This window comes from Amaranthus tricolor, chromosome 12 (assembly GCF_026212465.1).
Source record: "Amaranthus tricolor cultivar Red isolate AtriRed21 chromosome 12, ASM2621246v1, whole genome shotgun sequence".
Classification (NCBI taxonomy): Eukaryota; Viridiplantae; Streptophyta; class Magnoliopsida; order Caryophyllales; family Amaranthaceae; genus Amaranthus; species Amaranthus tricolor.
In genome coordinates, this window is record NC_080058.1 from 9,805,820 (window position 1) to 9,833,748 (window position 27,929).

Below are 27,929 nucleotides of genomic sequence, written 5' to 3' on the forward strand. Positions count from 1 at the left end.
TACTGCATAACAAATCAATGAGTGCCTACATATGGCATCGAAACATACTTCAATAGCACTTCTATCTTATATGAAGTTGTCATACTCATTCACAAATCACAACACTCATTATGCACAGCACCATTCACAAATCACAATAAACTGGCATACCTAGTCCTTTTGCCAAAACTAGCAGAAACTGGAAATATCTATCTCAGCAATCATGTCAAACCACATTCAGCTGAGAATAGTATCAAAAAACGAGAAATACAAGACACCATTAACCTACTCTATAAAAGCTACTAGATGTACTGAGAGAGCCACTTGAAGCCTTCCCCGTAGCCCATTTTCCTGACAATGCTGCACATGAATACCTCCATAGGTCGGACGTTGGAGTCTGCCAGGTTAACCATCCCTTTACCAGTGGTAAAGTTGCTAAGACCAAGGTGATAACGCAGCTCATCTTCTGAGGCTGCATAGGGTATGTCAATCTTGTTACCTAGAATCAAAAACGGAACATTGGCTAAAGCTTCATCAGACAGAAGAGCATCCAGCTCCTTCTTCGATTCTGCAAACCTCTCCTTGTCAAACGCATCCACTAGGTAAACCACAGCATCCACCTTTGATTAACGAAATTGCATCAGTTAGCAATTAGCATGGATAAAATAAGGATAGTTTCAATAGATATGAATTACATGTCAGCAGATAACATTCAGGTAGCTATCACAAATTGAAGCTGCTACTAAATAGCTCTGCTTAAAAATTTCTGCCTTCTATGATCCAAATAGATCCAAGCTAATTGGAATGATGGGAAGGCATTCTGAGTTCTAATCAACACTTAACATAAGAGCAGAAATATACATGAAAACCAAGGAAATATTGTTGCTAAAATCTTCATACAAGGGTGATAATTGCAAACTTCAATCCCCCCTAAATTACCCACATTCCCCAAAACAGGTTTTCCAGTGCCTCAGAGGTAATGCTGTGATGGTCTCACTTTTGTGGGACAGAAAATATGTTCACCACTGCAGGTAGTTTTGGGAGAGAGGCTCGTAAGTTATAGAAAAGCAAGCAGAGTCTTAAATTTTTTTTTCCATTTTCTTTTAATCTCTCTTGAAAATAAGCCAATTTTTTCTTTCTTTTCCTTATCTCCTTAAAGAAGAAAGCTCCTTTTTCATCTACTTGTTCTATGATATACTATAAATAGCCCTTTTTTCCAAAATAAAACAAAAACGCAAGCGCAAGGCAAAAAAAAAAAAGCACAGCAAAGCGTGCTATTTTCCATATCTCAATTAATCCAGACTAAGAAAAAGCAATTTTTCTAGAGCCTATTTTGGAGGCGCACTTTTTTAAACTAAGTTGCAGTAGTAACAGGCGGCAATACTTCTATGGACAAAGCACTAGTTTTGACATGTGAATCAGAAAAGCTTGGTCATGTATGGTTGTCTAAACAAGCAAATGGATATGGCAAGTAGGGCTGGCAAAAGTTGACCCAACCTGCTAACCCGACCTGAACCTAACCCGAAATAAGTGGGGTTTGGGTTGAGACTTTTGACCCAATTAATTAAATGGGTCGACCCGACCTGATCTGTTTATTAAATGGGTTAGGTTCAGGTCAAAATTTTAAACCTGAAAAAAACCCGTATTGTTAATTTCGAGTTAACTAAATTTTCTTATTTTTCATAGTAAATACAAAATAAACAACAAAAAAACATAAAGTTAAAATTAAAGCCGAAAAAATTAGATTTAATCAACGTTAAAAACCTTAAAACGAAAACAAAAAAAATTATATACGGGTTAAGTGGGTTGAAATCAGGTCAACTTGATCTGTTGCAGGTCGGGTCAAGGTTGTGATTTTCGACCCAATTAACTAAATGGGTTGGATTTGGGTCAAGGGTTTTCTGACCTGTTTATATATGACCCGAACCCGATCCAACCTGATCTGGTTGACAGGCCTAATGGCAAGACATTCAACATATTGGATATATTGAACTATTACTCTCCAAATGCTTAAAAATGATGCATATACATCTCCCATTGAGAAATTATTTATGGACCTAAATATATAGAACTTTTATCATCACAGTTCTATGCAAGACCAGACACTGTCAAAGAATATGAGCAATATCTTTCCTTTGTTAGATTAGATCTGATTTGAGGTCATTCACCACAAATAGGAGGATCAAAATGGCATGCTTGTGAGACTCAGTTCAATCAAAAGGAACAAAAGGCACTTTCAGATCAGGGAAATCACGTTAAAGAAATTTGCTTTTGATTATGCACCAAAAGAAAAAGAACATAACAACTTTCCTTTTGATTTAAACACTTTTGTTTAAAAATAAACTGCTTCAACACAAAGAAACCTACCAGATTTTAATTGCACAAGTCAAGAGAAGAAAATTTCGATCAATGATGAATAGGTAATTTTACCGCATAGAACAGACATGCTAAAAACATTAAACACAAGCAATAAAACGGAAGCATTTCTAAACAGGGAAAGCAAATGGTTACTTGAAATAGTATAGAAAGCAGGAGTATTAGTTTACCAATCAAAAATTCAGGCCAAGATACTTAATGATTGCTTTCATACAACAGTAGAAGAAACAAAAGAAGAACAAAATCAATTCCAACACAAGCTCCCAAAACAATCAAAGGATTGCCAAATAAGGATATCAAAGTAACCACTAAGAAATACTTCGTCGAACACCTAGAACAATAGCACCATAGCAGTGCCATCAACAAAATTCCAAGAACTCTGTCTTGCCCCCACTACTGAGAATAAAAAACTCTGAAGTGAGATATTCTCGGTAAACAACTCAGTAAAACCTTAATTCATTACTGAGAATAAAAAATGCCAGACATTAAGGATATAAATATACCTTAGCGTAGTAATCTTTCCAAACGCGACGCGCAATCTGATGCCCTCCCAAATCAAAGGCCTTAAACTTGATTTTACCAATACTAAGCTCTTCAGATGTAGGATACTGAGTTGGCTGATGTTGTACCAATCTCTGTCATCCCAAAACAGTCACCAAATTTAAAAACATAATGTTACGAAGATTTTTTTAGCCAATTAATACCTTTTAATCACTTGATTTTAAAAACATAACACTAATCTTTATTGTGGAGAACAAAACCTCCCAAATGTTAACCTAACGTTTCCGGGATGAAGTTTCTAAATAGCGATTGGGTCGGAAATTTTTGGTTTCCAGCAAAAGTAAATTAAAAGGCAGTAATTGTCAAAAAATTACAAAACATAATCAAAAGAAGAGCTACATGCAATCCTATGGTTAAGAATCTAAGCAAAACTAGGGTTACAAAAGTTTCTTATTCTTTGATTCGTCGAATTTATGATCACCGTAAAAGTTCATGATCCAATTACCCTAATTTAATGCAACTATACAACAAATTGACATACATATATACGAAATAACAGAGAAATTGAAATAGATAAAGAACAGAAACGCACCTCATCTTTCAACATATGAAGCAAGGTGGTTTTTCCGGCATTATCGAGACCCAAAAACAAGATCTTGGCTTCTTTTTGCCATAAACCAAGTGAAGCAAGAACACCGTAGAACCAATCAACTAAAAACATCGTTTTTTACCGCTCCAATCGATTTGCAAAGATAATCAAGAAACAAAACTTTTATCAATTTCTGTATTTAAAAGGAGAAGATTCTAGACTTCGATGGATAAACCCTCAATGGAGGAAAAAGACAAAGGTAGAACTTTATTGTCTTGTCTTAGGTTCTTACTTCTAGCCGAGAATAGGCAAAGATCCAAGACTCTCAATGGGTCGGACCCGCATGGGATGCGTGCTCCGACTTTGTTCTACTAAAATTTTTATATACTCCTCCTTTACTCGGATTCTGATTTTCGAACCTCCAACAAAATCAAACTATTACATTTTTATACTTCAAATATATACTTTTTTATACTACATATACCGACAAGAATAACTTTCAAATTAGTAGTTATTTGTGAATTCTAATAAATAGTTATTTACATAATGCTGGTACGTAAAGAACTCCTTTAAATATAAGATGAATGTAGTGGATATGAAAAAACTAAGTTGAATGTGTGGGCATACAATAATTGATAGAATGAAGAATCAGGAGTTGATAGAGAAGTTAGAAATTGCCCCTTTGTTGGCAAAAGTGCGTGAAGATAGGTTGAAGTGGATCGGACGTGTGAAAAGGAAGACTGCGGACGCCCCAGTGAGAATGGTGGAAAGTCTTATAGTGGAGGGTAAGCGAAGTCAGGGATGCAAAAGAACATAGTAGGAGCAATAAAATTTGACTTGCGAGAATTGCACCTCTCTAATGACCTAACCAAAGATAGAAGTAGCTAGGGGTGTCTTATCCGTATTTTAGACCTTTGTTAGTTTTTGTCTAGTTTTTCCTTCCATCCATAGTTTATTTTGTTATTTATTTACTTTTTATGCTTCTCATTTCCTTCCATAATTTTTGACAGTAGCTTGAAGATAAACAACAAATAGAAAAGCTTAGAAGGAGAAATAGATTCAACTTTAAGGAACATATTAAATAAAGTATTTAAGATTGCATATGGCACCAAACATTTTATTTTAAATTGTGGATTTCAATTTGAGAATGACAAGGTTTGAAAAGTCATCCTCAAATCTTCATCTTTAACCACTTTTATAACAATGGTGGATTTGACTCAAATCTAAATTTGAATTTTTATTTTGTCCCACACTAAATTTGATTCAAATTTATATTTTCAAATAAAATCATCATTTTCAACACATAGCATAAAAGAATTCAATAAAAAGTGTAGTTGAATGTCATTTGACAGGGTGATGTGGGGAAGAGAGCGCAAGCACTGCGTGCAAAATGCAATTTGTCTTGTTTTAGTAGTGTGTATGTTGAGGGAAGCCAAGCTATATGTGATATGACCCTTTTTGTATTTTAAACTTATTCCATCCGTTTTCATATGTGTTTCTCATATACAATTTATAAATTTTAGTGTCAAACTTTGATCATGATTTTTCATCGATCTACATGAAAAAACATATTCATATGGAATCGTGATAAATTCACATTGATATATATTTTCTAAATATCAACTTTTTAGAATTTTTGAAAACTCATACACTATATTTGGATAAAAATTTTGGAGAGAAAAAAAGGGAAAAGGGGAAGGAAGGAAAGAGAAATTAAAGGGAAAAAATTCTTGTTTGTAGAGAAGGAAATGGAAAAAAAGGAAGAGAGATAATAATTTTCCCTTCAAATCTTTTTGAACTTTGGTGAGATTAGAACCTTAACAAAAGTATCAATTAAATCCTTCTAATTTCCTTCCTTGCAAATCCCTTCCCACCTATTTTCCTATTCAAACAAGGGAGTCGTTCTCCCTCCAAATCTCTCCATTTCCTTTCCCTCCAATTCCTTCCCATCCAATCATACCCATAATTAAAATTATTTGATTTTTAAATTTGCATTGAGATATGCGCAAAAAGTAAATAAAAAGTACAGATAAAAACAATTAAAGTACTATTTTACCTGACAAAGTAGTCCATTAAGTTATTTCTGTGTTTAAAAAATCAGAAGAATCATATAATTAGGATTTTAAAATAAAATATTCAATTAGAAAATTTTAGAATTAGCACACCTAAAATTAGTAGTTCGAATGGGTTAAGCTTTATAATTCATATATACTTCATCCGTTTTATTATACTTGTTACATTTTTACTTTTTATGCAATCTAATGCGTAATTTTTTATAATTTATATCTTAAACTATGCTTAACTAAAAATTATAAAAACTTAACATTATAAAGTATGTGATTAAACGATTTAAACACGACCTCATTTGATTATATTATTTCTTATATATTAGTTGTAGTATATAAAATAAGTTTGAAAGATAATCTACATATATACCAATATACTAAATGAGAAACCAAAGAAAATTTTAAATGCCACGTGTCAAGTTATGATTAAAAGTTTTCCCGCCTAAATGAATTTAGCAAAATTGTCAATTATATCATTATATTATTATAGGAAATAATTAAAGACAATAAAAATAATAACAGCCCAAACATTCTTCATTTTCCTAAGAGCCACTATTTAAAAGATAAAGAACTTATAAAAGGAAATAAATCAAAGATTATACACATATACAAAGGCCCAAGCTATAGTCAATTAGTTGATTAAGGAAATTATTAGAAATTAAATATTTACATTCTAAATATATTCTATATAATTATCGTCAATATCAAAATATCAATATATTAAAGATTTACATTGTTTTTATCATCATACGCTTTGGTTTTTCTATTTCTAGAGTTTTTGCTTTCTTTATTTAATTTAATTGATGATATTGTTACATTTAATGGATGATTTGTTTATAAATGACATCTTATTCATTCTCTCTATTCATTTTTTACCACTTTGTTAAAAAGTTATTCTCTATTTTTCTTTGATGCAAAATCAAATGGATAGGATAAATAATTTACAAATCAGTCTTTTTTAATTTAGATAAGCTACTCTCTTTGTTTCTTAAAGTTATTTTCATAATAAATGTTTATGGATTAAGAAAATTATAGTCTAAAATGTTGGATATATATTTTATGGGATAACAAATTTAATGGAGAAAAAATAAAGACAATATGTATGAAAAAAATATTAAGATAAAGTTGATAGAAAAATATAGAGTTTTATGACAATTTTAAGGAATATATGAAGTTGTTATATCCCAAACCACTATATCTTATAAAAATATGATCTCTTCATCTCAATTGATTTCCACCCTTAATATGAAGGTAGAAATGTTATTTTGGTGTTAGCCAATATGGCTGAAATCAATAAGTGAAATAAATAAATTAGAGGATTAGATCAAAAGATAAATTGAATTTGTATTTGATATTAAATAAAATTTTGTGGGACGTTATCAAAACTTTAAAGTGTACAAAGTAAGTGAGATAATCCTTAATAGAAATTAAGAGTAAATAACTAAATACTTCATATAGAGGACGAATTTTAATGTTATTAGCTAAATTTTTTTCGCCATACTATGTTATAATTAATAACAATAAACCAAATCAAAATTTTTTTTCTTTTTAAAATAATAAATGTAAAATACAAATAATCAGTCAAAAATTATGGTCAATTGCATTTTATCATTGTCATTTTTAACCCATTACCAAATAACATGGTTCTCATAATTATTACTCCCTCCGTTCCTTTTTGTTTTTCCACATTACTAAAACGGGTAGTTCCATAAGTTTTTCCACTTTAGAATACTTTCCATTTTTGGAAAGTTTTTTTCCCATTTATACCCCTCAAATACCCTCTTTTACCCTAAATAATTTTATTTTATTACTTGGATTCTTTTATTATGACAGTTTGTGTGCAGTCTCATTTAACTTCATCATTATATTTTGCTTCCTCTCCCCAAAAGAAGCCGTTGCTTTCTCTCTCTTCCTTGAGTTTCTTCCATGGCTTTCTTAGCTTTTATCCCCTGTTCATTCCTCATTTTTACTCCATTTTTACTGCATTAAAATGTAGATCGGAATTTGGTCTTCATTTTGATGTTCGTTTTGTGAATTTTGGTTGAGTTTGATTTTTTCAAGCCCTCTGTTTTGCTTTCTTCTTTGACTTCCATTGTTACTGTTTGAAGCTTTTGTCTGTCCATGACAACCGTCGAATCTAAGAGTGATTCGACCATACCATCATACCTTTATGACGGTTTGTGTGACCGTGGAGAATTTTGTTCTTGTTCCATTAATGGGAGGTCACACTCTTATTCAAATGAAATTCTTAAATGGACTAAAAAAGATCTTGAGGCATATCAAAAGGCGATGGAGGATGATGCTACATCAAGGTTTCGTGATTCTACCCCTTCTCCTAATGTTGAAGAAGAATTACCACAAAGTGTTCTTGAGTATTATTTGGGGTCTCCATCTCATGTTAATCCTTCAACTCCATCTAAGATTCATGAAGACCAAGTTAATTTGGTTGTCCCTGACACTCCTGAGGAAGTTATTGCTTTAAGGGGTAAAAAAAACCCTAAAAAACGCACGTGAATTATGTAATTTTTTCTTGAATTTCTTTTTAATTGTACACTCATGATAAGTGCTGGTGATGTTTGCTGTTGGATTTGTTTGATTTTGTGATGTTTGATGTTGGATTTTTTCTGAACCTTTTTGATTTCGTCTTATTTTTTTTGGAAGTCTGTTCTTGAAATTTTTTGTTAAACCCCTGTGATGTGTTTATGCAATTACTTAACTTAAAATCTGAAAAATTATCTATAATTACTTGGTTGAGTAGGAATTGTGTACAATCGACACATCATATGATATTTTTTTTCATGTACAGTAATTTGCGTCATTTCTTGTTGAAATTTTAAAAAGCTGAGAGGTTCAAAGACCTCAATGATGAATCAGGGGGCAAAAAAACTGAAATGATCATTATATAATGACGTAAATACATATGCATGACCTTAAATTTCCATTTTGATGTTGATTTCATAATTAGTTGCTCCTAAGTTTTATAGAAACAATTTTGATGATGATAAAAAATAAACTGAGGGGCTGTAATTTATAATCATCTTTGAGATTCTTCCACTGCTTCATCATATGCTTCAAGTATTTGTTGATTATGTTGTGCAGCATCTTCATTTTCTGTTTGTGTGCCTTGCTGATTTGTGCTTGGGTTAAGGAAACGTACACATTCCCTAACCAATTGTGATGGTACTCGCACTTGTATTCGTAACCTTCCATTGTCTTCTTGAACTTTCTTCCCTAGGTGTGGCTGAACATAGTCATTAGACCCTTTAACCTTTAGGATTTCATTTAAGTTGTGTTGTAATGAAATCCATACATTGGTTAAATTCTTTGGATGTAACTCTTCGAATGCATCTTCCACTGCTTTTATTAACTCATTCATGTTCTTTGGCATTTTCTTATGCATAAGTGATTGTATGCTCCTAAAAAAACCCAAATCTAGAATATTACAATCGGGACTATTTGGTGGTTGTTGAGTTAGAATGAATGTTAAGCCCCCTTGCCTGTTGTTTTGTTGCCAAATTGGATCATCATTTGTTATGTGAACCCTTGCATTATCTTGTTGGATGAAAATTATCGATGGACCATCACTTGGCCATTTTCTAAGAATTGCTGGAATTAATTGTTCAATGAGCATGCTCCTATAAACTTCCTGAGTAACCGAGTCGGTTGGTTTAATTTCTATAGACCCCCTTGGACGGTTAATTGAATTTATTTGTGCTGCAACCCTACTTATGAAAGGGAAAATTCCGATTTTCCCATCAAATGTGCATTGGCCATATTGATTCCATCTAGGCCTTGCAACCGCCCCTAAAAACATGGCTTTTGGAATGAATTTTGATGACTTTCCCCCCCTATATGGAATATTTTCTTTGTGTGCTAGATAAACTCTTTGTGTCTTTTTGGTTAAGTAAAACCATTTTTCATCAATATGTATGAAGTCATACATACCTTTATACATTGGATGATGATGAATTGTATCTTCTTGAATGAGACTTAAAATCCACTCAACCCTTCTTGCCTTGTTTGCATCTGTTAAATAAGGGTGTAATGGATTTGAATGTGCCTTAATCTCCCCCCTTCGTATCAATCGCCAAACCGTTGTTGGTGCCAAGTCTAAGCATGTTGCAACATCTCTTATGCATGTACGTTCACTCATTGGTTTTGATTCAAGTACGTTTGGTGGCACTTGAACTCTTTTTCTTTCACAATTCTTGTACTTTGAATCGACAACATAACGCTTGTTTTCTTCTTTGGTTTCAATTGCACGTTTCCATAAGTTTCGAATTGATCTTGGTGTGTAACCGTATTTGTTTGCTATTCGTACGAATGTACCATGTGGGAGTGAGTCACTTACTTTAAGTGACAACATTTCATGTAAAATGAGATGCCTCAACTCGTTCGTAAGCCTTGTTTTACGTTGATCTTGTTGTTCTATTTGTTGTCCATCAATTTCTTGTGGTTCCTCGTTAGAACTGGAGCTTGACTGTGAATGGTATGCATTTGATCCAAAATACCAAGCCCCCTCTACCTCATCTTCATCGTTTGAAGCCATTACAAGGCTAATGATGCAAATGAGGTTGCTGGACAGTTGTTTTTGGTACTGTGAGGCTGCTGTTTGGGTTAATATAGTGGCTGGACAATAATATGGTGGCTGTTTGGGTTGCTGGAAAGTAATCCATGTACTGTGAGGCTGCTGTTTTGATTTTTATGTTTCAATCAGCAGATCAGCAGCTTAAATAAGATGATTAGGAATTTGTAAGGTGATTTTTTTGAAGATTGTACTTGTAATTATTCATTTTAGTAATCCATGTATTTCTAATTTGTCCAATGCAATTTAGACGTAATTCATTTGGAGATTGTACAATGATCATTTCAGTTTTGTGATTACATTTCCCTCCTTTTTTTTAGAAACAAAAATGTAAACTTTCCCAATTTGAAAAGTGGTTACTTTCCCTCCATGTAATTTCTCTCTTTACAATAAAATCAGATTTTTTTTTGATTATTTAATTATATCTACAATTAATTTCTCTCTCATTATTCCAATACAATCATTACTTCCCACTATTACATATTAAAATAATACCCACTACCACCAAAAATTCTAATTTTCTTAATTCCCGTGAAATACCCAAAAGGGAAAAATAAATAGGAACGGAGGGAGTATAGTTTATTTAAATTTGATATAATAAAGTTTTTACAATGAAGCACGGGTTTGAAACTAGTAATACACTGAATCCAATATAAGGAGCATGTTAAAACAAGAAAGTAGTATTTTGATTTACATAGTTACATCTTGTCTCTAGAATCATATGGGAATTTAATTTGGTCCTCAACTTTTATTATGTGAAAGTGAAACTATTCCCGGTTCCAATACCATGTGCCATTCACAAAGTAACTTAGATCTAAGGTTGTCAATCAAGGTTCTAGAAATCCTAGAATGACTTTTACTCATTTAATTTTTGACACTATTCACAGTTTATTTTTAATTTGTAATTTATTTTTAATTTATAAATTAAAACATTGTTTAATTCATCTCAACGCAAGAATTATTAATATCAACTTTTTGTAACTTTTACTTATGCACCATTAGTGATATTAAGATTTCAATATATGTCTTGACAAACTTGCTCAAATAAAATGAAACGAAAGAAGGGAGTATAAAATTATAAACATATAACAAGGGTAATGTAAAAACTACTTTAAGTTTAAAAAATAAAAAATGGAAGAAACAAATTTAAATTTTAGGGGTATATATTTGAAAGTATATATTACTAGTTAGGTGTACGTATTTTTAGTGAATTTTAAATTATTTAAAAACAAAAAATATATAAAAAAAAAACATGCGTATGACAATTGACATTAGTAATATTTAAAACAAGTTCGATATTTATCTTATCTTATAATTAAATTTAATTTTAATTCGACTTTAAAAATAAATTTACAATTTAATAAAAATAAACATAAACACAAGACTTGATTTTTAGCGATAGGAATAAAGAGCAAAACTTGACACTAAAAGAAACAAGTCAATAACCATAGAATAGAATTGTTGAAAAGCATAAAGCGAAAATAAAAGTTACCCCTTGGAGAGAAAAGGCATAAAATAAGACGAGCCAAAAACGACCTCTGACCTCTGTACAGAGGACACTGGCACAGGCACAGGCACAGGCACAGGCACACACTACTCAGCCTATATAAACCAAATTGGATGAATGAATTAGAAAGTAAAATTGGATAAATGGATGAAGGTAAAGAAGAAAAAGGAAGGAACATAGTTGTGGCAGTGGATGAGGGGGAACAGAGCATGCATGCCTTGTCATGGTGTCTTATTAATATCAAACTCAAACATCCTCAAGATCATATTCTTGTTCTTCATGTTAAGCGACCTACTCTTGTCTACCCTGGCTTTGATAACTCCGGTATTTTCTTTTTATTTTCTTCTAATACTTGTTAGGTATATTTTAGTATCATACTATCCTTATACTTGTCTACCCTCGGGCATGGTATCAAAGATTTGCCGATTTTATGACTATCATTGGTTTTCGTAATAGCATTTTTAATAATTCTCTGTTTATTTATTGTCAATAAATCAATTCAACAAAATTTTTAGTCAATAGTTAAGGTCCATGATATATACTCTAACAATACTTAGAGCTTTGAGGTTGTGGGAGGCGATTGACTGTTCAAGACCATTTCTTTGTTCCATATATGAAAAAGTTAATAAAAAAGAAATATGTTAAGTTTATTAATAAAATAAATATATTTATTATAAATAAGGGGTAAAATAAAAGTTTTTCACATGTCAAATTTTTTTCAAGATGGCTTTGCTTGTATTATTATATACTTTTATTGTATTGTCAAAGAAAATAATTTTAAAAAAGCAGATTTTTTAAGAATTAACGAATGGTGGGATTTTTAAAAGTAAAACATCTAAAATTTAGGATTTTTAGAAGTTAATTTTTCTAGTTTATATAAGTAAAAGGTTAACGTTTCTAGCTAGAACACCTTAATTGACTAAAAGTATGAATATATAATATTTATATAAAATATTAAATGTTGTACTATAGGAATTAAAAAAAGTTGTCAAAGAAGTAAAACAAACATCTAATAAAAATGATAGTGTAATCATTGTCATCAGTGATTGCAAGATGATTTAAATAATAATAATAATAATAATAATAAGTAGCTCAGTTTGTTAAGAAGGGAGACAATTACATTCTTCCTTAGTTAAATAGGCCTTGTAGAGGTCGGAAGGCTACATCATGATCATTTGGATTGAGTCGGTCAGTTCTTGGCTGATTTATCGGTTCGTAGTTCTTTATTGACTAAGGCCACAGATCGGCTGATTTGGCTGATTCTAGTGATACCAAAATAATACTTTTTCCGATTCATTACTAGTGTCCCATTTGCTTTTTTGACACTATTTATTTTTTACTCTTAGTTTGTATTTTATTAGTAATCTTTAAGTTAAAACATAGTCAAATAAAATCTTGTTTGATTCGTCCCAATGTAAGGATTATTTATATCAACTTTTCATAATTTTTAGTTATGCATAATTAGAGATATTAATGATTGAATAAGTGCTGCGTAAAGCAAATGACACATTAGTAATAAATTGAGGAGAGTATTAATGATCACAACATTGACAACTATAGTATTTTACTACCTTTTATATTAGATGTTGATAATTTCTCCTATTGAAAATATACAGCTTATTTATCATCCCATGATGCTTTATCATCACTGGATAGGCGGGATAGCGAGATGGGAAGTTGGGTGCTACAAAGGGCTCAAAAACTTTGTACCAAATTTGATGTGAGTGAACCTAGCTAGCTTATTGTAATTACTATATTTAATATTATTCACATTATTTATTGCAATATGTTCTCTTGAAAAAATTTCTTTCATTTTATAAATTAATGTAGTAAGTAAAATATTAGATTGTCCGTTTAAAACTTGTTTTTGTAATATGCTTTTGAAGGAGATTATTAAATGTAAACATTTCTTTCATTTTATGAATAATCTTTAGGGATAACTTTTTAACTTTTTGATTAAACTTATGCTCTTCACCAGAAGGATGGTCATGGGCAGGTCTGAAACGGGTCTAATCAGACCCGAACACGAACCCATTTATTTTTAATGGATATAGATTTACAATGGATATAGATTCGCACCTGGACCCTAAGGGTCTGAAATTTTTAGACCCATACCCAGGCTTACCGAGTATAATAAGTCTAGAGTCCTTATTGCAAGAAGGGTCTCGTCACTTTTTAAGGGTCTCGTCACTTTTTAATTTTGAGACTGCCATTTCCTGTGGTTTAGAGCCCAAATAATACTTTTATTTCAATTAAGCAATATGCTATTAAGCATAGTTCAACATTTGGGGAACATTAACAGCAACAAATTAGGGTTTTTAAACAACTAAGATTAATACAATCGAATCTATCTACTCTCCATCAGATTTCAATACAATTGAATTAGAGTTTTTTGAACAACTAAGATTTTTTGAACATCTAATTTGATTGAATTAATTTTGGTATGGATCTCAAAAATTAAAACAATGGAGATTTCAATTTGTGAACAGCTAGGATCTCAAAAATTAATTTTAAACAACTAAGATTTCAATTTTTGAGATCTAGACCAAATTAATACATATTGGAAAAATTAATAAAATCAAATTAGGGATTTTTGAACATCTGAGCTTACACTAGCCCTCTAACCCACTAAAATCATAAGAAGATAAGGTACTTTTCATCAAGTATGAAAATCTGAACGACGATCCTAAAATTCTGTAGAAGAAAATTATCGAATTGGTAGGATACCCATTTTTCGAAGAATAAGGGCTGAGAAATTAATTCTTTTTCAGTGAGATAATGGAGAATGAAAGACATTAAGAATGACAGACGGAGTGAAGTAAGGGAGAGGTACACAATGGGTTGAATGGAGGGAGAATGACAGAGGTAGTGAAATACTGAAATAGTGATGGGTTAGGGTTTATTAAAAAAATAAAATACAGTTTAGGGTTAGGGTTTATTAAAAAAATAAAATAGAGTTTGAAAAATAAGATATTTTATAAATTTATAGTAAAGTTTAGGGTCCGAATCCGGGTCTATGGGGTGGGTCTAGGGTTCGGGTCTGAGTCCGAGGGTTCTAAACCCGAACCGAAACCCGTCAATTATTTTTTGGATCCAGATCCGACTCGTATCCGGTGGGTGTCAAAAATATGACCCAGACCCTTAAAAAAAGGCAAATCCTAGACGGGTCCAACAGAATCCTGAACCCGTGACCATCCCTATTCACCACAGTCCACATATTTTTATAGTACAAAAAATCTATCATTTCTTTGACGATAGAACTTTCACAAATTCTTGTGAAAGACACCATATCTAATTAGGCAAGTCTATTATATATTTTTTAAAATATTATAAAGACATTAAGAAGGATATAAGTAAACATTTAAGATATTAAAAGTAGACACTAAGAATACGATAAATAAGCATTAAGGATAATATAAGTAAGTATTAAGGATAGTATAAGTAAACATTAATCTTTAATAGGTTGGACTTGAGATACGTATCTCAAAGAAACACCAGCTAAGTTTCATGACATTCTAATAAAGATTATTTTAACTGATAATTATCACTCCATCAACCCACGCTCCTTACTTTCACTAATCCATTATAGCATGCAAACCATCTGACATTTTCTCTCTGGTTATATTTATGTTGAATATGTTAATAAAGGTGAAAGCAGAAGCAAAGGTTGAAGAAGGAGATCCAGGAGATGTAATATGTGAGATGGTGAAGGTTTTGAAGGCTGACTTGCTTGTCATGGGTAGCCATGGCTATGGTCAACTCACCAGGTACTTTGATCAACAATTCCACTGCTTTTAGAACTTGTTAGACTCACCGTAGACTTGATTATCTTACATGAATGCAGGTCAATCATGAGAAGTGTGAGCAGTCACTGTGTTCAGAATGCGAGTTGTCCTGTTCTAGTCGTTAAGTTGCCAAAATAAAATGTTGCTCCGGCCTATACCAACATGTACTATGTACTGCATTTGTTTATCATATCGTTCTTGTTCAATAATCGTTGCATACATTTTTATTCCCTTATTCAATATTGTAAAATATGGAGTATCATACTACTTGTTTGAGGAAAACAGAGAATGATGATTTAGTATACGGTTGTGCAATATATCTTTATTATTTATATCTAATTAAAGTATGAAACTACATAGATTTGGATCTCTCTATTTCAAAAGCAAGAGGATGATATTTCCAGCAGTAAAACTCCACAACTGAATAGTAATCAGCCTAGATTTAGTATCCAGTTTACAACGAGAACTCCACTCAAAGGCATTCGACCACCTTTTTAATTTTGTTGCGAATTACAATGAGAATAAGGATTTAAATTACGGTAATGAGAAAGATCCACTCAAAGCGATGGAGCATCATCAAATCACCACGTTGAGAACTATCTAAAAAACGAGCAAAATACTACTATTTATCTCTTTGATTTTTAGATAAAAGAAACTTGAGGTATTCTTACCAAATGTCTAAATGAGGTAATGGCCAATAAGACAGTGGAAAACAAAAAATGGCGCTAACTCGTTTGAATCCATTTGAGCAACCAGCAAGGGGCAATTGCACAAGCTTGGCCAAATGTAATCCTAATTGCTAAATAACAAGGGGGATTTTAGTCATCACCAACTACGCATTTTGTACAAGATCAACTTGTTTGGCGACAAATCAATTCAAGTATTGAAATCCCAAATACCGAAGTCAGTCCACTTCCACAAGCAGCGGTAATACTGAGAGGCATTCGCGTTTTTTTTATTTGCAATGCAACCAAAAAGACAAAAGCTCATATACCACTCCACAACTTTCGTTAGTCGTTAATGTAAAAATGTTCTTATATAAAAAACTGGAATCCTCTTTGGCCATCCTTTATGATCCACCAAAATATGCCAAATGAGATAAACCAATCCATCATACAAGGCTTTTGACTTGGTGTCCTAACAAAAACCTATGCCTTAATTTGACAAGAGAAAATTGAACCTGATACAATCTAAATTAAAGACTTCAAATTGCTATGCTCCTCACAGTTCATCCTGTATAACACAAACAAGAACATGATCAGAACATCAGGAAGCAGAATACGACACTGTACAATTTATGAATTATTTCATTACAAAAATAAAACATAAAAAAGCCAACAAATAGGTAAATGAACATTACATGCTTATTCTCCTCCTGTTCCTCTGATTTATCATCGGCCTCATCCTTATCAGAGTCTTCAGCATCATCTTCATCCTCAGCCTAAAAAAAGCATGAAATTTGCAAGGGTTAACTAATGCTACTGACATGATTATCGAAACTGACCAATAAGTTCAGCTCTAGTTTGACACTTACATCTGAATCAGCAGGATCATCCTTGGTTTCCTGTTTGAGTTGAAAGTTGAGTTAGAACACAACATTTATATATGTTCAGAAAGGATTGAATCCTACAATAAAGCAAGCAATAGCAAAGGCCCCAGTGACATCCACAAACAAAATCACATGAACTGTACGTTCAAGATACTAGAAAAATGACAGGTAAGGAACTTGGGACCATTTGGTGTTAGCTTTAACTAGTTGACTCGGACAGCTAGTGAAAGTCTATTGGAGAATATTCTACATTCTAACATTCAGTTTTCCAGAATATTCTATTGTACAACTGAAAGTCCCTTCCTCCCAGTCTTATACAGTGACACATAGTTCCATCCTCTATTTTAAGGATTATAAGCAAGAAAAGTATTAAACAATCGTCATTTACACATACAAAAGACCAGGAAAAATGATATTATGCTCATACCTCCTCTTCTCTCTGCTTCTCGGCCTCTTCAAAGGCAGCCTTCTCAGCCTGCATAAGACGTAAAACAGTGTCAAACAATTGAACTATCAAGATGTTGGAAACTGGAGATGCTTTTCTCACACTAGAAATATATCAACTTACATCCTTTTGTTTGCCCCAAGTTTCTTCAGCAAGCTGCTTAGCATATTCAGGGTCATCAGTGATTAAGACATTGTCAAAGAGCGTGCCAGATTTCACCTGCGAGAAGTAAGCAATATTTGCATTGTGCTCACATAGAGTAGAATGGAAGTATGAAACATATATTCAAAGCTAAATATGTGATGTTACCTGCCACAACTCAACACCAACATATCTGAGGTTGGGGTAAACATAGAGTTCTGGGTCATCCTTGAATTCTGAAATTTTAAAATAATATGTTCAGATATTTACTCAAATTCGGAACTTTTTGGGCTAAGAATTCTGCAAGGGTGAAAAAATACAGACCAGGGTTGTCAATCATGGGTGCCTTCCACTTGCCCTTGTAGTTAGGGTTCTTGATTTTCTGCAAATCGTTTAAACTTATTAACTATATGTTATGCACTAATAGTCCTCAGAATTGATGATTGATATTGAATCAACACCACATAGATTTAACTAAATAGAAATAGAACAAACCTTTGCCTTCCATGGGCCCTTGTACTCGGGGTTTGCTATGGTTGGGGCAGTCCATTCACCATCTTCCTCATCATCCCAATCCTCAGGCTGAATATCATTTAACAAGTAAGCTATATCTGATTGCAGAGAGCAAAATATGACTACACACCAATTCTATACACATTACCTTCTTGGCATCAGGATCTGTGATCTCCTTAGGAATGTCATCATAACCCTTCAATATTAGGAGACCAATAAGTTCAATGTTCCCAACATAATCAAATATATCCGAACACATCTTATTTCATACAAGATAGCACAGGAATGATCAGAAAAATTAGGCAAATACCTCTGGTTTCTTGTCTTCGGGATCAGGAATATACTCCTTGTCATCCCAGTCCTCAGGCTAAAGAGCACAAAACCATAAGAGAAATTAGCATAAATGTTAAACAGCCCACCTCAAATAAGGACATTAGATTTAAGATATGCTCAAAAGCAGATACCTTTTTAGCCTCAGGATCCTTGATCTTTTTGGGAGGTAGTATATCCCAGTCATTGTAAAGACTACCAGTTTGTTTCTCCTGGTTGTCGATAAGAATGCTGTAGGTGGCATCTGGACGAAGAATGAAAGTGTAAACATGAGTCAATTGGTCAGTCTCACAAGGGACCTCCTTCTTGATCAAGTGATTTGTATCATTGTAGGTAAGAATGGCATGGACTTTCTTTGTACTGTAGCCACAGATATCAGGACCAAACATAATGCTGCAAAGCCAACGAATAGTACATCCCATATCAGTGACCATTTACACTTGGAATAACAGTCTAATTGCAGAATCAAAACCCAATAACTGAAGAACATTTACCTGTATGGGGTATCACCACCAAACTTCTTTTGGTCGACTTCACCACTGAGTAGCTTCATGTAACCACCCCCACAGTCAAGCTTCTGTTCATGCTTAACAGAAAACTGGAAAACTAGGGTCTTATCCTTGTTGCTGAATTCAGGAAATTCAGCAGAGATGGCGTAAAATCTGTAATCCTCGCTAGTCTGGATACCTGCAATACACAAATAAGTTGGTTTAAATTACTCAGAGTATTAAAATAAACAGGTGAGAAAAAAAGCAAAAAAAATTTCACACTTAAAGATATCACCAAAGAATAATACCTTTGTCATTAGCATCTCCATTCCATTTACCGGATGTATAATTCCACTCTCCAGCCATGTTCTCATCTTTCTTCCAGTCAGATTTAACCCAACGATTTTCCCATCCATCTTCATCACCAAATAACATATGTTAACAGGAGAACAACAATTCAAAGAACACATTTCTCAATATATTAACCCCTCTAGTACACCCTCCTCAAATGTAAATGCATTCGTTTATCCTCACAAGACTGTAACTTGTAACAGACAATTAAGGCTATAAAATTTCTAATGGTTACCAATTGGCACAAAAAGTTGAAGGTAGAAAACAAATACTTCCTCTTTCACCAAAATGGAGCAACATTTCTCACAAAAGGCAACCAACACCTCTAGAAAAATTGTTGCATCATTTTAGCAATAACGAATTCAACTATAAACTCTAAATTCAAATTCAGCTATGGAGTTCTAAATAAATTATGAAGGTAATGAATTACCGTCTTAAAAAAATTTAAATCACTCTTTTAAGTACAGTATGATCAGCATTTTAGAACCAGCACTTACCAGTCTACAACATCAAATTTTCATACCCATTTTTTTATTAGATGCTACTTCTAAATATTCATAGTATCATAATCAATCCTTGATATTGTAAACTAATCACTAGGAACAGACAAGAATAACTAAAGCTATTCATTAAACATCTAAAGAACATTACAAAATCATCGACTACTTTACGAATCAAAAGAGTCATATCATTAACTGAAAAAAATATCTCAATGTACATAATCCACGAGAAGTTAATTGGAAAATAATAAATAAGCCACATTATTCACAGATCTACCCCGAAACTCTGAATTCAAGCAATTAAACAGAAGCAACCAAACAACACAATCAGATCCTCACATAGTCATATGAAAAGAGATCAATCACGATTAAAATAACTGCAACATAAGATCAATGCCATTAAACATGGTAAACTCACCAAACACACGATCCAAACAAAAAACAAATCGAATAACAAGCATCGTCTCATCATTCGCCTAATGATGAAAACGACGATAGATGTAGTAATCTAATCAACAATCAAAGGAAATCATGATCGAATTAAAATCAAAACATCTAAGTTTCAAAATCGAAAACGACGAAAAGAATGTGAAATCATACCTTCAAATCGTTCTTCGAAAAACACTTTAGCAGAAGAAAAGGCAAAGAGAGAGAATAGAAGGATTAGAGAGAAAGAGGTAGGGTTGGGCCTCCGAATCTCCATTGATAACTCTGAGAAGTGACAGGGAAGATGAGAAATGTAAAAGTGACCAATAACAATAACAGGCGAGATTTATATATGGGAGACTGGAGAGTATTTCAGAGTTTCAATCTAATTTTTTTTTAATTGGTAGTCATTACCGATTCTAAATTAATTATTGACGTGGACGTATAAATGTTTGACACGTTGGATTTAAGTGTCATTTGGTTTGACGTGGCGAATTCTGATTGGGTGTTAACACAACCTAGCTGTGATTGTTGCTTCTAAATTGTTTTGTTTCCGAATTTGCCTCCGGGTTCTTGTGTTAATTAATCAAAAATTGCTATTTTTTTACTGGTTCTTTGTGAGTTCTCAAATACTCGTTACATTTTTGTTAATGGCACTATTCATTATTCAAGCATATTTTATGTATCGTAACTGATATATAATAAAAAAATAATTAAGTGGTATCTTGTTTGAATCGTCTGATCACTAACTATACTATTATTAAATTTTTTATAATCTTTAAATGTGTATGATTCAATATACAAATAATTAAAATAATACATTGAATTGGATAAAAAATCAAATGTAGCAAGTAAAGTAAAACAGAGAAAGTATATGTACCTTTGACTTTGCTCCATAAATTTAAAAAGCCATTAGATGTTGAGTTTTATAGTGCAAATTCAAAGAGACTAAGAAAGTATTACGTACTGTAGTTTTGACTTTGTTACGGGTAATAAAAATATTTTATACTTGAAAAATTGATTTTTGTTTGATAAAATTATGTATCTACTGATGGCTTTTTAATAGAGAAAAAGTGAATCAACCAAAAGCCAATGAAAAAGATAACCAAGTTAGCCTCTTCATTTTGGCTTACAAGTCAACTTTTGAGCTCACTAAAAAAATCAATTCCCAAACTTTTTTTTTTAACATTTCAATCGATTAAAAAGTCAAAAGTCAAAAATTCACCAAAAATCAACCTAAAAACCATTTACCAAGCTCCAATAACTTTATGCCTAATGTAACAAAAATAGTACATAAAAAGGATAAAAGTAAAAAATTGTTAAATTGTATAAAAAGGATAAAAGTTAAAAATTGTTAAATTGTACAAAAATTACAGTTTATGATCTGGTCTCTATTTTTTACTTTTTAGACCAGATCAGATCAGACCGCAAACTGTTCAATGATCATAAATCATAATTTTTTTAAAAAAAATATGTTGCTACCTAGATATTTTGAGATGTAGTTATTTTTATATAGTAATATATACTTAAATAATGTTACTGCAATCAACTAATTACAAATTATTATATTTGGTTATTGAAGGTGTGAAATATTTGTATAAACACGTATATTAATTTGAAAAAAAACACAAAAATAAAAAACCGTAAACCAGACCAGACCGTTGTAGAATGGTTTGGTTCGGTCCAGTCTGGTGATTTAAACGATTCAGTCCGGCATGGAAATTTTTCAGACCAAAATTTTTGGTTTGGCCTGATTTAACTGTCAAACCAGACCACTGGTATAAAACGCAAATTATATGGTTTAAACAAAATTATATGGTTTAAACAGGATATTATTTTTTAATTCATTGTATGGTTTAAACAAAATTATATGTACAATTGAATTTGTAAAATTAATGGAGTATAAAATTCAAATTTGGAGTGAATGTGAGGTGGGTATAAGGTTGGTATATTCATAATGGGTATACCTAGTTGATCATATTCAATGGAGATGGGTTTAAATGTATATCCAAGTGGCAGGCGTGGTTAAGAAAATTTTACCCACCATTGGTGGTGAGTAGGTGGTGGTATTAAAAGTTTAGGTGGGTATGAATATAGGGAGGATATAATGCATCCAATCGCCCATTTTGCCATCCATAAAGAAGAGGAGACCGAACATCTAAAATTGACCATCTATTAGAGCCCTTATGTGAAAAAAATACAAAACCATTAAAGACAAATCATTTCTCAAGTGGGATACACCCTCTCATTAGAGGTGTTCTGTAACACCCTCAGAATAGGTCGAACTTTTGAAAACACCTTTAATGAAAAACATGAGCCAAAACCTACTCATGGGAGTGTTACCGCCACATCTATTTCTAATAAAATAGATGTAAGGCTTAACGACTAAGAAATAACTTAATAACTTTAAATTCAACAAAGGGTCTTACAACATAAGAGAAGACTGAAACGCAATCTATGTCCATATAAAATTTAAACAATTTAAGGTAAAATTTAAACTGAAATACGACTCTAACAAAAGCTATGTTTCTAGGTGATCCTCACTCCACGATTCCCACGCAATCAATAACCTGCAACATAAGAATGCAAGAAAAAACAAGGGAAAACTCCCAAAATCAGGAAATTGAATAATTCCAACTCCATCCCGTAAAACGATTAAGTTTGAAAATGATTTAAGAAAATACAATATAATCAAAATGGAAATAATTTAAAAAAATAACATATAGCTGAGTTTAATAGAAAACAATTTGAGAAAACAATATATATAATATCACATAAACCAATTTATTAATTTGATATTTAATAATGACAAACACATAATCAATTTTTAATTTGAGGCAACGAGAACGCCAGTAGGCCGAGGCTTTACCCCTATACCTACTTCATCAAGAGGTCGTCACCTCAAATAATTCAAGGCCAGCAGAGTAGTCTCAGGGAACCCTAGTGTGCACACCCCTTCTACTTGGATCACAACAAATAGAAGGAAGACCAAACATCGTATCAAGTATCAGAAATAATAATAATACCTGTCGGCAGCTATACTAACCAAACAGGGCAACCTGTTCATCACCCTTATACTTGGATCACAACAAATATAAGAGCTTCATTTCCCTCATGTTACACTTTACATGATTTAATATATTTTAATAATTAGTCGCGTGCACACAAACATATAATAAACATACATTATTTATTTTATGTTGGGATGATAAATTTTTCCCAATAAATATATATCTCAGGAATATCCAACTGAAATATCATTTTCAAAATCACCATTCTAACATCAACTGGTAGCAATAGGAATTAATATCACAAATATTTCTCTTCCAATTTAAATCGTATCTAATTTCGTTATCAAAATAATAATATAAATTTTATCGAAATAAAAAAAATTATAAATTCAAGTTTGACAAAAATAATAATAAATATAATTTGAGAATATATAAAACATAACATCATATAAAATAATGTCATATCAAATCATGCACCCATTTAAACACATTAATTATCACTTAGCACATAATACTAACGGGATAGTCCTAATTAGATGGACATTGAGAATTACCTTGTCACGCAATCCTAGACAACGTACGCTCCTAATAATCTCTGTCTACGAATCTGTTGTCTTTAATATCAAAATCTTGCGTTTTCTTGACTGAATTTTAAGCAAATGGGAGATGGAGGAAGTAATTTGTAGGAGAAGAAGGAAGTGTGAGTAATAATGTGAATGAAATTAAGGGTGATTGGTTTAATTTATAATAGGTAAGTGAGGTTGGTTATAAGATTTTAAGGGAGAAGTGGGAAGTTATTGTTAATGGGGAGTTATTTTTATTTTTATTTTTTTTTATTTTAATTTTCTGAAATTTATTTATTATTATTATTTTTTTTAAAAAAAAAAAACGGTTGTTACATACACTCCCCCTTAAAACAAAAGTTCGTCCTCGAACTTAAAGTTAACTACTGAAGTTTTAAAAGAAATTGGACGATTTGATAGACTCGCACCACCCCCCTATTTAAAAAGTTTCGTCCTCGAAACTCAACGTACCTGTTCGAAAAGTTTTGGGTATTGCTTTGTCTTGTCAACTTCGGTTTCCCATGTGGCTTCTTTGGTTTGCTGGTTCGTCCATAATATCTTGACCAACTTAATTTCCTTGTTCCGAGTACATCTTGTTTTGGTATCAAGGATTTTTATTGGTTTTTCTTCAAAGGTAAGGGTTTCATCAAGTTCAATAGTTTCAGGTTGTATGATATAGGAAGGATCATGGACATATTTTAGGAGTTGGGATACATGGAAGACATTGTGGACTTTGGCTAGGTTCATAGGTAATGTTAATCTATAGGCTACTTCCCCAATTCGTTCCAATACTTCATAAGGACCTATAAAATGAGGACTCAATTTACCCTTCCTACCAAATCTCATGATACCCTTGGTTGGTGACACTTTGAGCAAAACTTTTTCACCTACTTCAAACTCTAATGCTCTCCTCCTGTTGTCTGCATACGACTTCTGACGATCTTGCACGCCCCTCATAATTTCTTGGATCATCCTTACCTTCTTTGTAGTCTCCTCAATCATGTCTGGTCCTAATCCTTACGACTCATTAACATCATTCCAACATATAGGACTCCTACACTTTCTCGCATATAGGGCTTCGTAAGGTGCCATTCCTATGCTAGAATGAAAACTATTATTGTAAGAAAACTCTACATACATCAAATTATCCTCCCAAGATCCACCAAAATCCATAACACATGCTCTTAACAAATCCTCAAGAGTCTGAATCGTTCTCTCTGTTTGACCATCTGTTGCTGGATGAAATTAGTACTAAACTTTAGTACCGTGCCCACTGCTTCTTGTAGCATCTTCCAAAATTTAGACAGAAACCTCGAATCTCTATCCGATACAATGTCCTTAGGCACACCATGCAATCTCACTACCTCTTGAAAATACGCGTCTGCCATCTGTTGCATTGTCTAAGTATTCTTCATCGCTATAAACCTTGCTGTTTTTGTTAATCGATCCACTATCACCCATATGGCATTCTTCCCTGTTTTTGACTTTGGCAATCCTACTACAAAGTCCATTGAAATCGACTCCCATTTCCATCCAGGTACTTCTAATGGTTGCAATTTTCCCCCCTGCTTCATATGTTGAATTTTTACCTTCTGACACATTAGACACTTCGCCACAAAGCCTGCAACTTCACGCTTCATGTTGGGCCACCAAAAGTTCTTCTTAAGATCCTTGTACATCTTATCACCACCAGGATGTATTGAGTATGGGGAATTATGGGCTTTAGTCATAATCTTAGTCTTAAGCTCCTCGTCATGCGGTATGCACTATCTTCCTTTATACTTCATTACGCCATTTTCATCACTTTCGAACTCAGGTGCTTGACCATCCTCCTTCAACTTCTTCAATTTAGTTAACCAATTATCCGTAACTTGCTTCACCCTAATTTCCTCAAAAATATCGGATTCAATCGTCATTCCATTCAATTGAGTACCCACATATCCATATTCTACCACTTCTAAGTTCATCCTACGAATCTCTTCACACAACTCATCTGCTAAAATTAATGCATTTATTGTATGACTTGACTTCCTACACAGAGCATCAGCTACTTTGTTTGCCTTTCCTTCACAATACTTCAAATCCAGATCATAATCCTTAATGAGTTCTAACCATCGTCTTTGCCTCATATTCAACTCCTTTTGAGTGTACAAGAACCTCAAACTCTTGTGATCAGTATAAATCTTACACTTTACTCCGAATAAATAATGTCTTCAAATTTTCAATGCAAAGACTACAACTCCCAATTCTAAGTCATGTGTGGGGTAACTCTTCTCATGCGGCTTAAGTTGTCGTGAAGCATATGCTACTATTTTCCCATCTTGCATCAACACACAACCTAGTCCATTCTTAGATGCATCTTTATAAACCTCATATTCTCCACTTTCATTCGGTAAGGTCAGCACAGGAGCAGAGGTAAGCCTTGATTTCAACTCTTGGAATGCCGCTTCACACTTCTCATCCCATTGAAACTTAGTGGTCTTCTTCATCAAATTAGTGATAGGTTGAGCGACTCTCGAGAAATTTTTCACAAATCTCCTATAGTATCTGGCTAGCCCTAAGAAAGTTCTCACTTCTGTCACATTAGTGGGTTTAGGCCAGTTCATTACTGCTTGAACCTTCGAGGGATCTACCATTACTCCATCCTTTGTAATTACATGCCCCAAAAATGCTACCTTTTCCAACCAAAATTCACATGTTGAAAACTTGGCATACAACTTATTCTCTCTTAAAATCTCTAAAACTTTCCTCAAATGAGCCTCATGCTCTTCTCGATTCATAGAGTACACTAAGATATCATCAATAAAAACAACTACAAACTTATCCAAATAAGGCTGAAAAGTCCTATTCATAAGGTCCATAAAGACAGCAGGCGCATTAGTAAGTCCAAAGGGCATGACTGTGAACTCATAATGGCCATACCTCGTTCGAAAAGCTGTTTTGGCTATATCCTCTTCTGCAATTCGTAATTGATGATAACCTGATCTCAAATAAATCTTTGAAAATACCCCTGCACCCCTAAGTTGATCGAATAGATCCTCAATCCTAGGAAGTGGATACTTATTCTTCACCGACACACTATTAAAATCCCTATAATCAATACATAGTCTCAATGCTCCATCTTTCTTCCTAACAAATAACACTGGGGCTCTTCAAGGTGATACACTTGGTCTTATATATCCTTTATCCAACAAATCCTCAAGTTGTACCTTCAACTCTTGTAACTCGGCAGGTGCCATCCTATAAGGTGCCTTTGAAATGGGTTCTATTTCCGAAACTAAGTCAATCTTGAAGTCTAACCCTCTCACAGGTGGCATCTTTGGAATCTCATTTGGGAACACATCAACAAACTCCTTAACTACAGGTATCTCTCCTAACTCGTCCTCTTTCATGCTCGTGTCCTTTACATGGCACAAATATACGGGGTAGCCTTTCCTAAGATGGGTCCGGAGATTTAAGGCAGAGATAAGCTTGGACTTTGGTGGCTCGGAAGTAGTTTCTTGGTAGGTTAGTTTATTTCCCTTAGGGCCTCTAAAGGTAATTCTCTGTTTAGCACAATGGATTTTAGCCTAATACCCCAATCCATTCCCAAAAATGAAATCGAGGAAACTAACAAAAAACAAAAGATAAGGTGCATCTTCTTTTCTAGGGAGCCCATTTGCTAAGAACTCCACAGTTAAGCGTGCTTGGTGGAGAGCAATCATAGGATGGGTGACCTCCTGGGAAGTTTTCCCGGGTGCGCACGAGTGAGGCCAAAGTGCGCTGGAAAGACTTATGTTGGTTTGTGGAGCTAGTTTACAGTCTCCAAGAGTAGTCACCAGCGGTCCAAGGGGCCGGGGTGTTACATGTTCATTCAGATTATTGGGTCAATTTCGGGTCAAATATTTTAGGTCGGTTCAAATTGATTTTTACATATTTTTAAATTCACATTGATTTTTACATAATTTTAAATTCATATTGATGTCTTCGGTTACAAGGTCGGGTAAATATTGGGCCATCGAATCTATTTTGAACACCTCTACCTCTCACAATGTCATTATTAGTAAACAACGATGAAGGAAAATAATGGTGCGGGTCTAGGGCGGGTCCAACCATTATTGGACTCAAATTCGAACCCAAATTCATTTATTTTCAACGGATTGAGACCTGGACTAGGACCTTAAGGGTCTGAACATATCTAGAGTCGTCGAGTCTAATGGGTCTAGGATTCTTATTGGGTCCAAT

At 33.2% G+C, this 27,929-nt stretch overlaps 4 protein-coding genes across 4 annotated transcripts; 1 reads left to right on the forward strand and 3 right to left on the reverse strand.

Moving 5' to 3' along the window:
* LOC130828134 (GTP-binding protein SAR1A) lies at window positions 1-3,861 on the reverse strand. Its single transcript, XM_057693950.1, has 3 exons — window positions 3,449-3,861; window positions 2,859-2,990; window positions 1-599 (listed from the first exon to the last, which is right to left on the reverse strand). Exons 1-3 carry the CDS (start codon window positions 3,575-3,577, stop codon window positions 282-284), a joined length of 579 nt encoding a protein of 192 aa, XP_057549933.1. The 5' UTR covers window positions 3,578-3,861; the 3' UTR covers window positions 1-281.
* A 4,684-nt stretch (window positions 3,862-8,545) lies between these two features.
* LOC130828548 (uncharacterized) lies at window positions 8,546-10,060 on the reverse strand. Its single transcript, XM_057694513.1, has one exon. It carries the CDS (start codon window positions 10,058-10,060, stop codon window positions 8,546-8,548), a length of 1,515 nt encoding a protein of 504 aa, XP_057550496.1.
* A 1,489-nt stretch (window positions 10,061-11,549) lies between these two features.
* LOC130828954 (universal stress protein A-like protein) lies at window positions 11,550-15,740 on the forward strand. Its single transcript, XM_057695000.1, has 4 exons — window positions 11,550-11,927; window positions 13,220-13,323; window positions 15,252-15,370; window positions 15,448-15,740. The coding sequence occupies exons 1-4, from the start codon at window positions 11,747-11,749 to the stop codon at window positions 15,524-15,526; spliced, it is 483 nt and encodes a 160-aa protein (XP_057550983.1). The 5' UTR covers window positions 11,550-11,746; the 3' UTR covers window positions 15,527-15,740.
* A 249-nt stretch (window positions 15,741-15,989) lies between these two features.
* On the reverse strand, window positions 15,990-20,483 carry LOC130828953 (calreticulin). Its single transcript, XM_057694999.1, has 14 exons — window positions 20,306-20,483; window positions 19,163-19,270; window positions 18,861-19,053; window positions 18,501-18,759; window positions 18,347-18,403; window positions 18,185-18,232; window positions 18,019-18,105; window positions 17,848-17,905; window positions 17,692-17,759; window positions 17,506-17,601; window positions 17,365-17,412; window positions 16,923-16,952; window positions 16,749-16,829; window positions 15,990-16,621 (listed from the first exon to the last, which is right to left on the reverse strand). The coding sequence occupies exons 1-14, from the start codon at window positions 20,406-20,408 to the stop codon at window positions 16,610-16,612; spliced, it is 1,248 nt and encodes a 415-aa protein (XP_057550982.1). The 5' UTR covers window positions 20,409-20,483; the 3' UTR covers window positions 15,990-16,609.
* Between the last annotated feature and the right edge of the window lie 7,446 nt (window positions 20,484-27,929).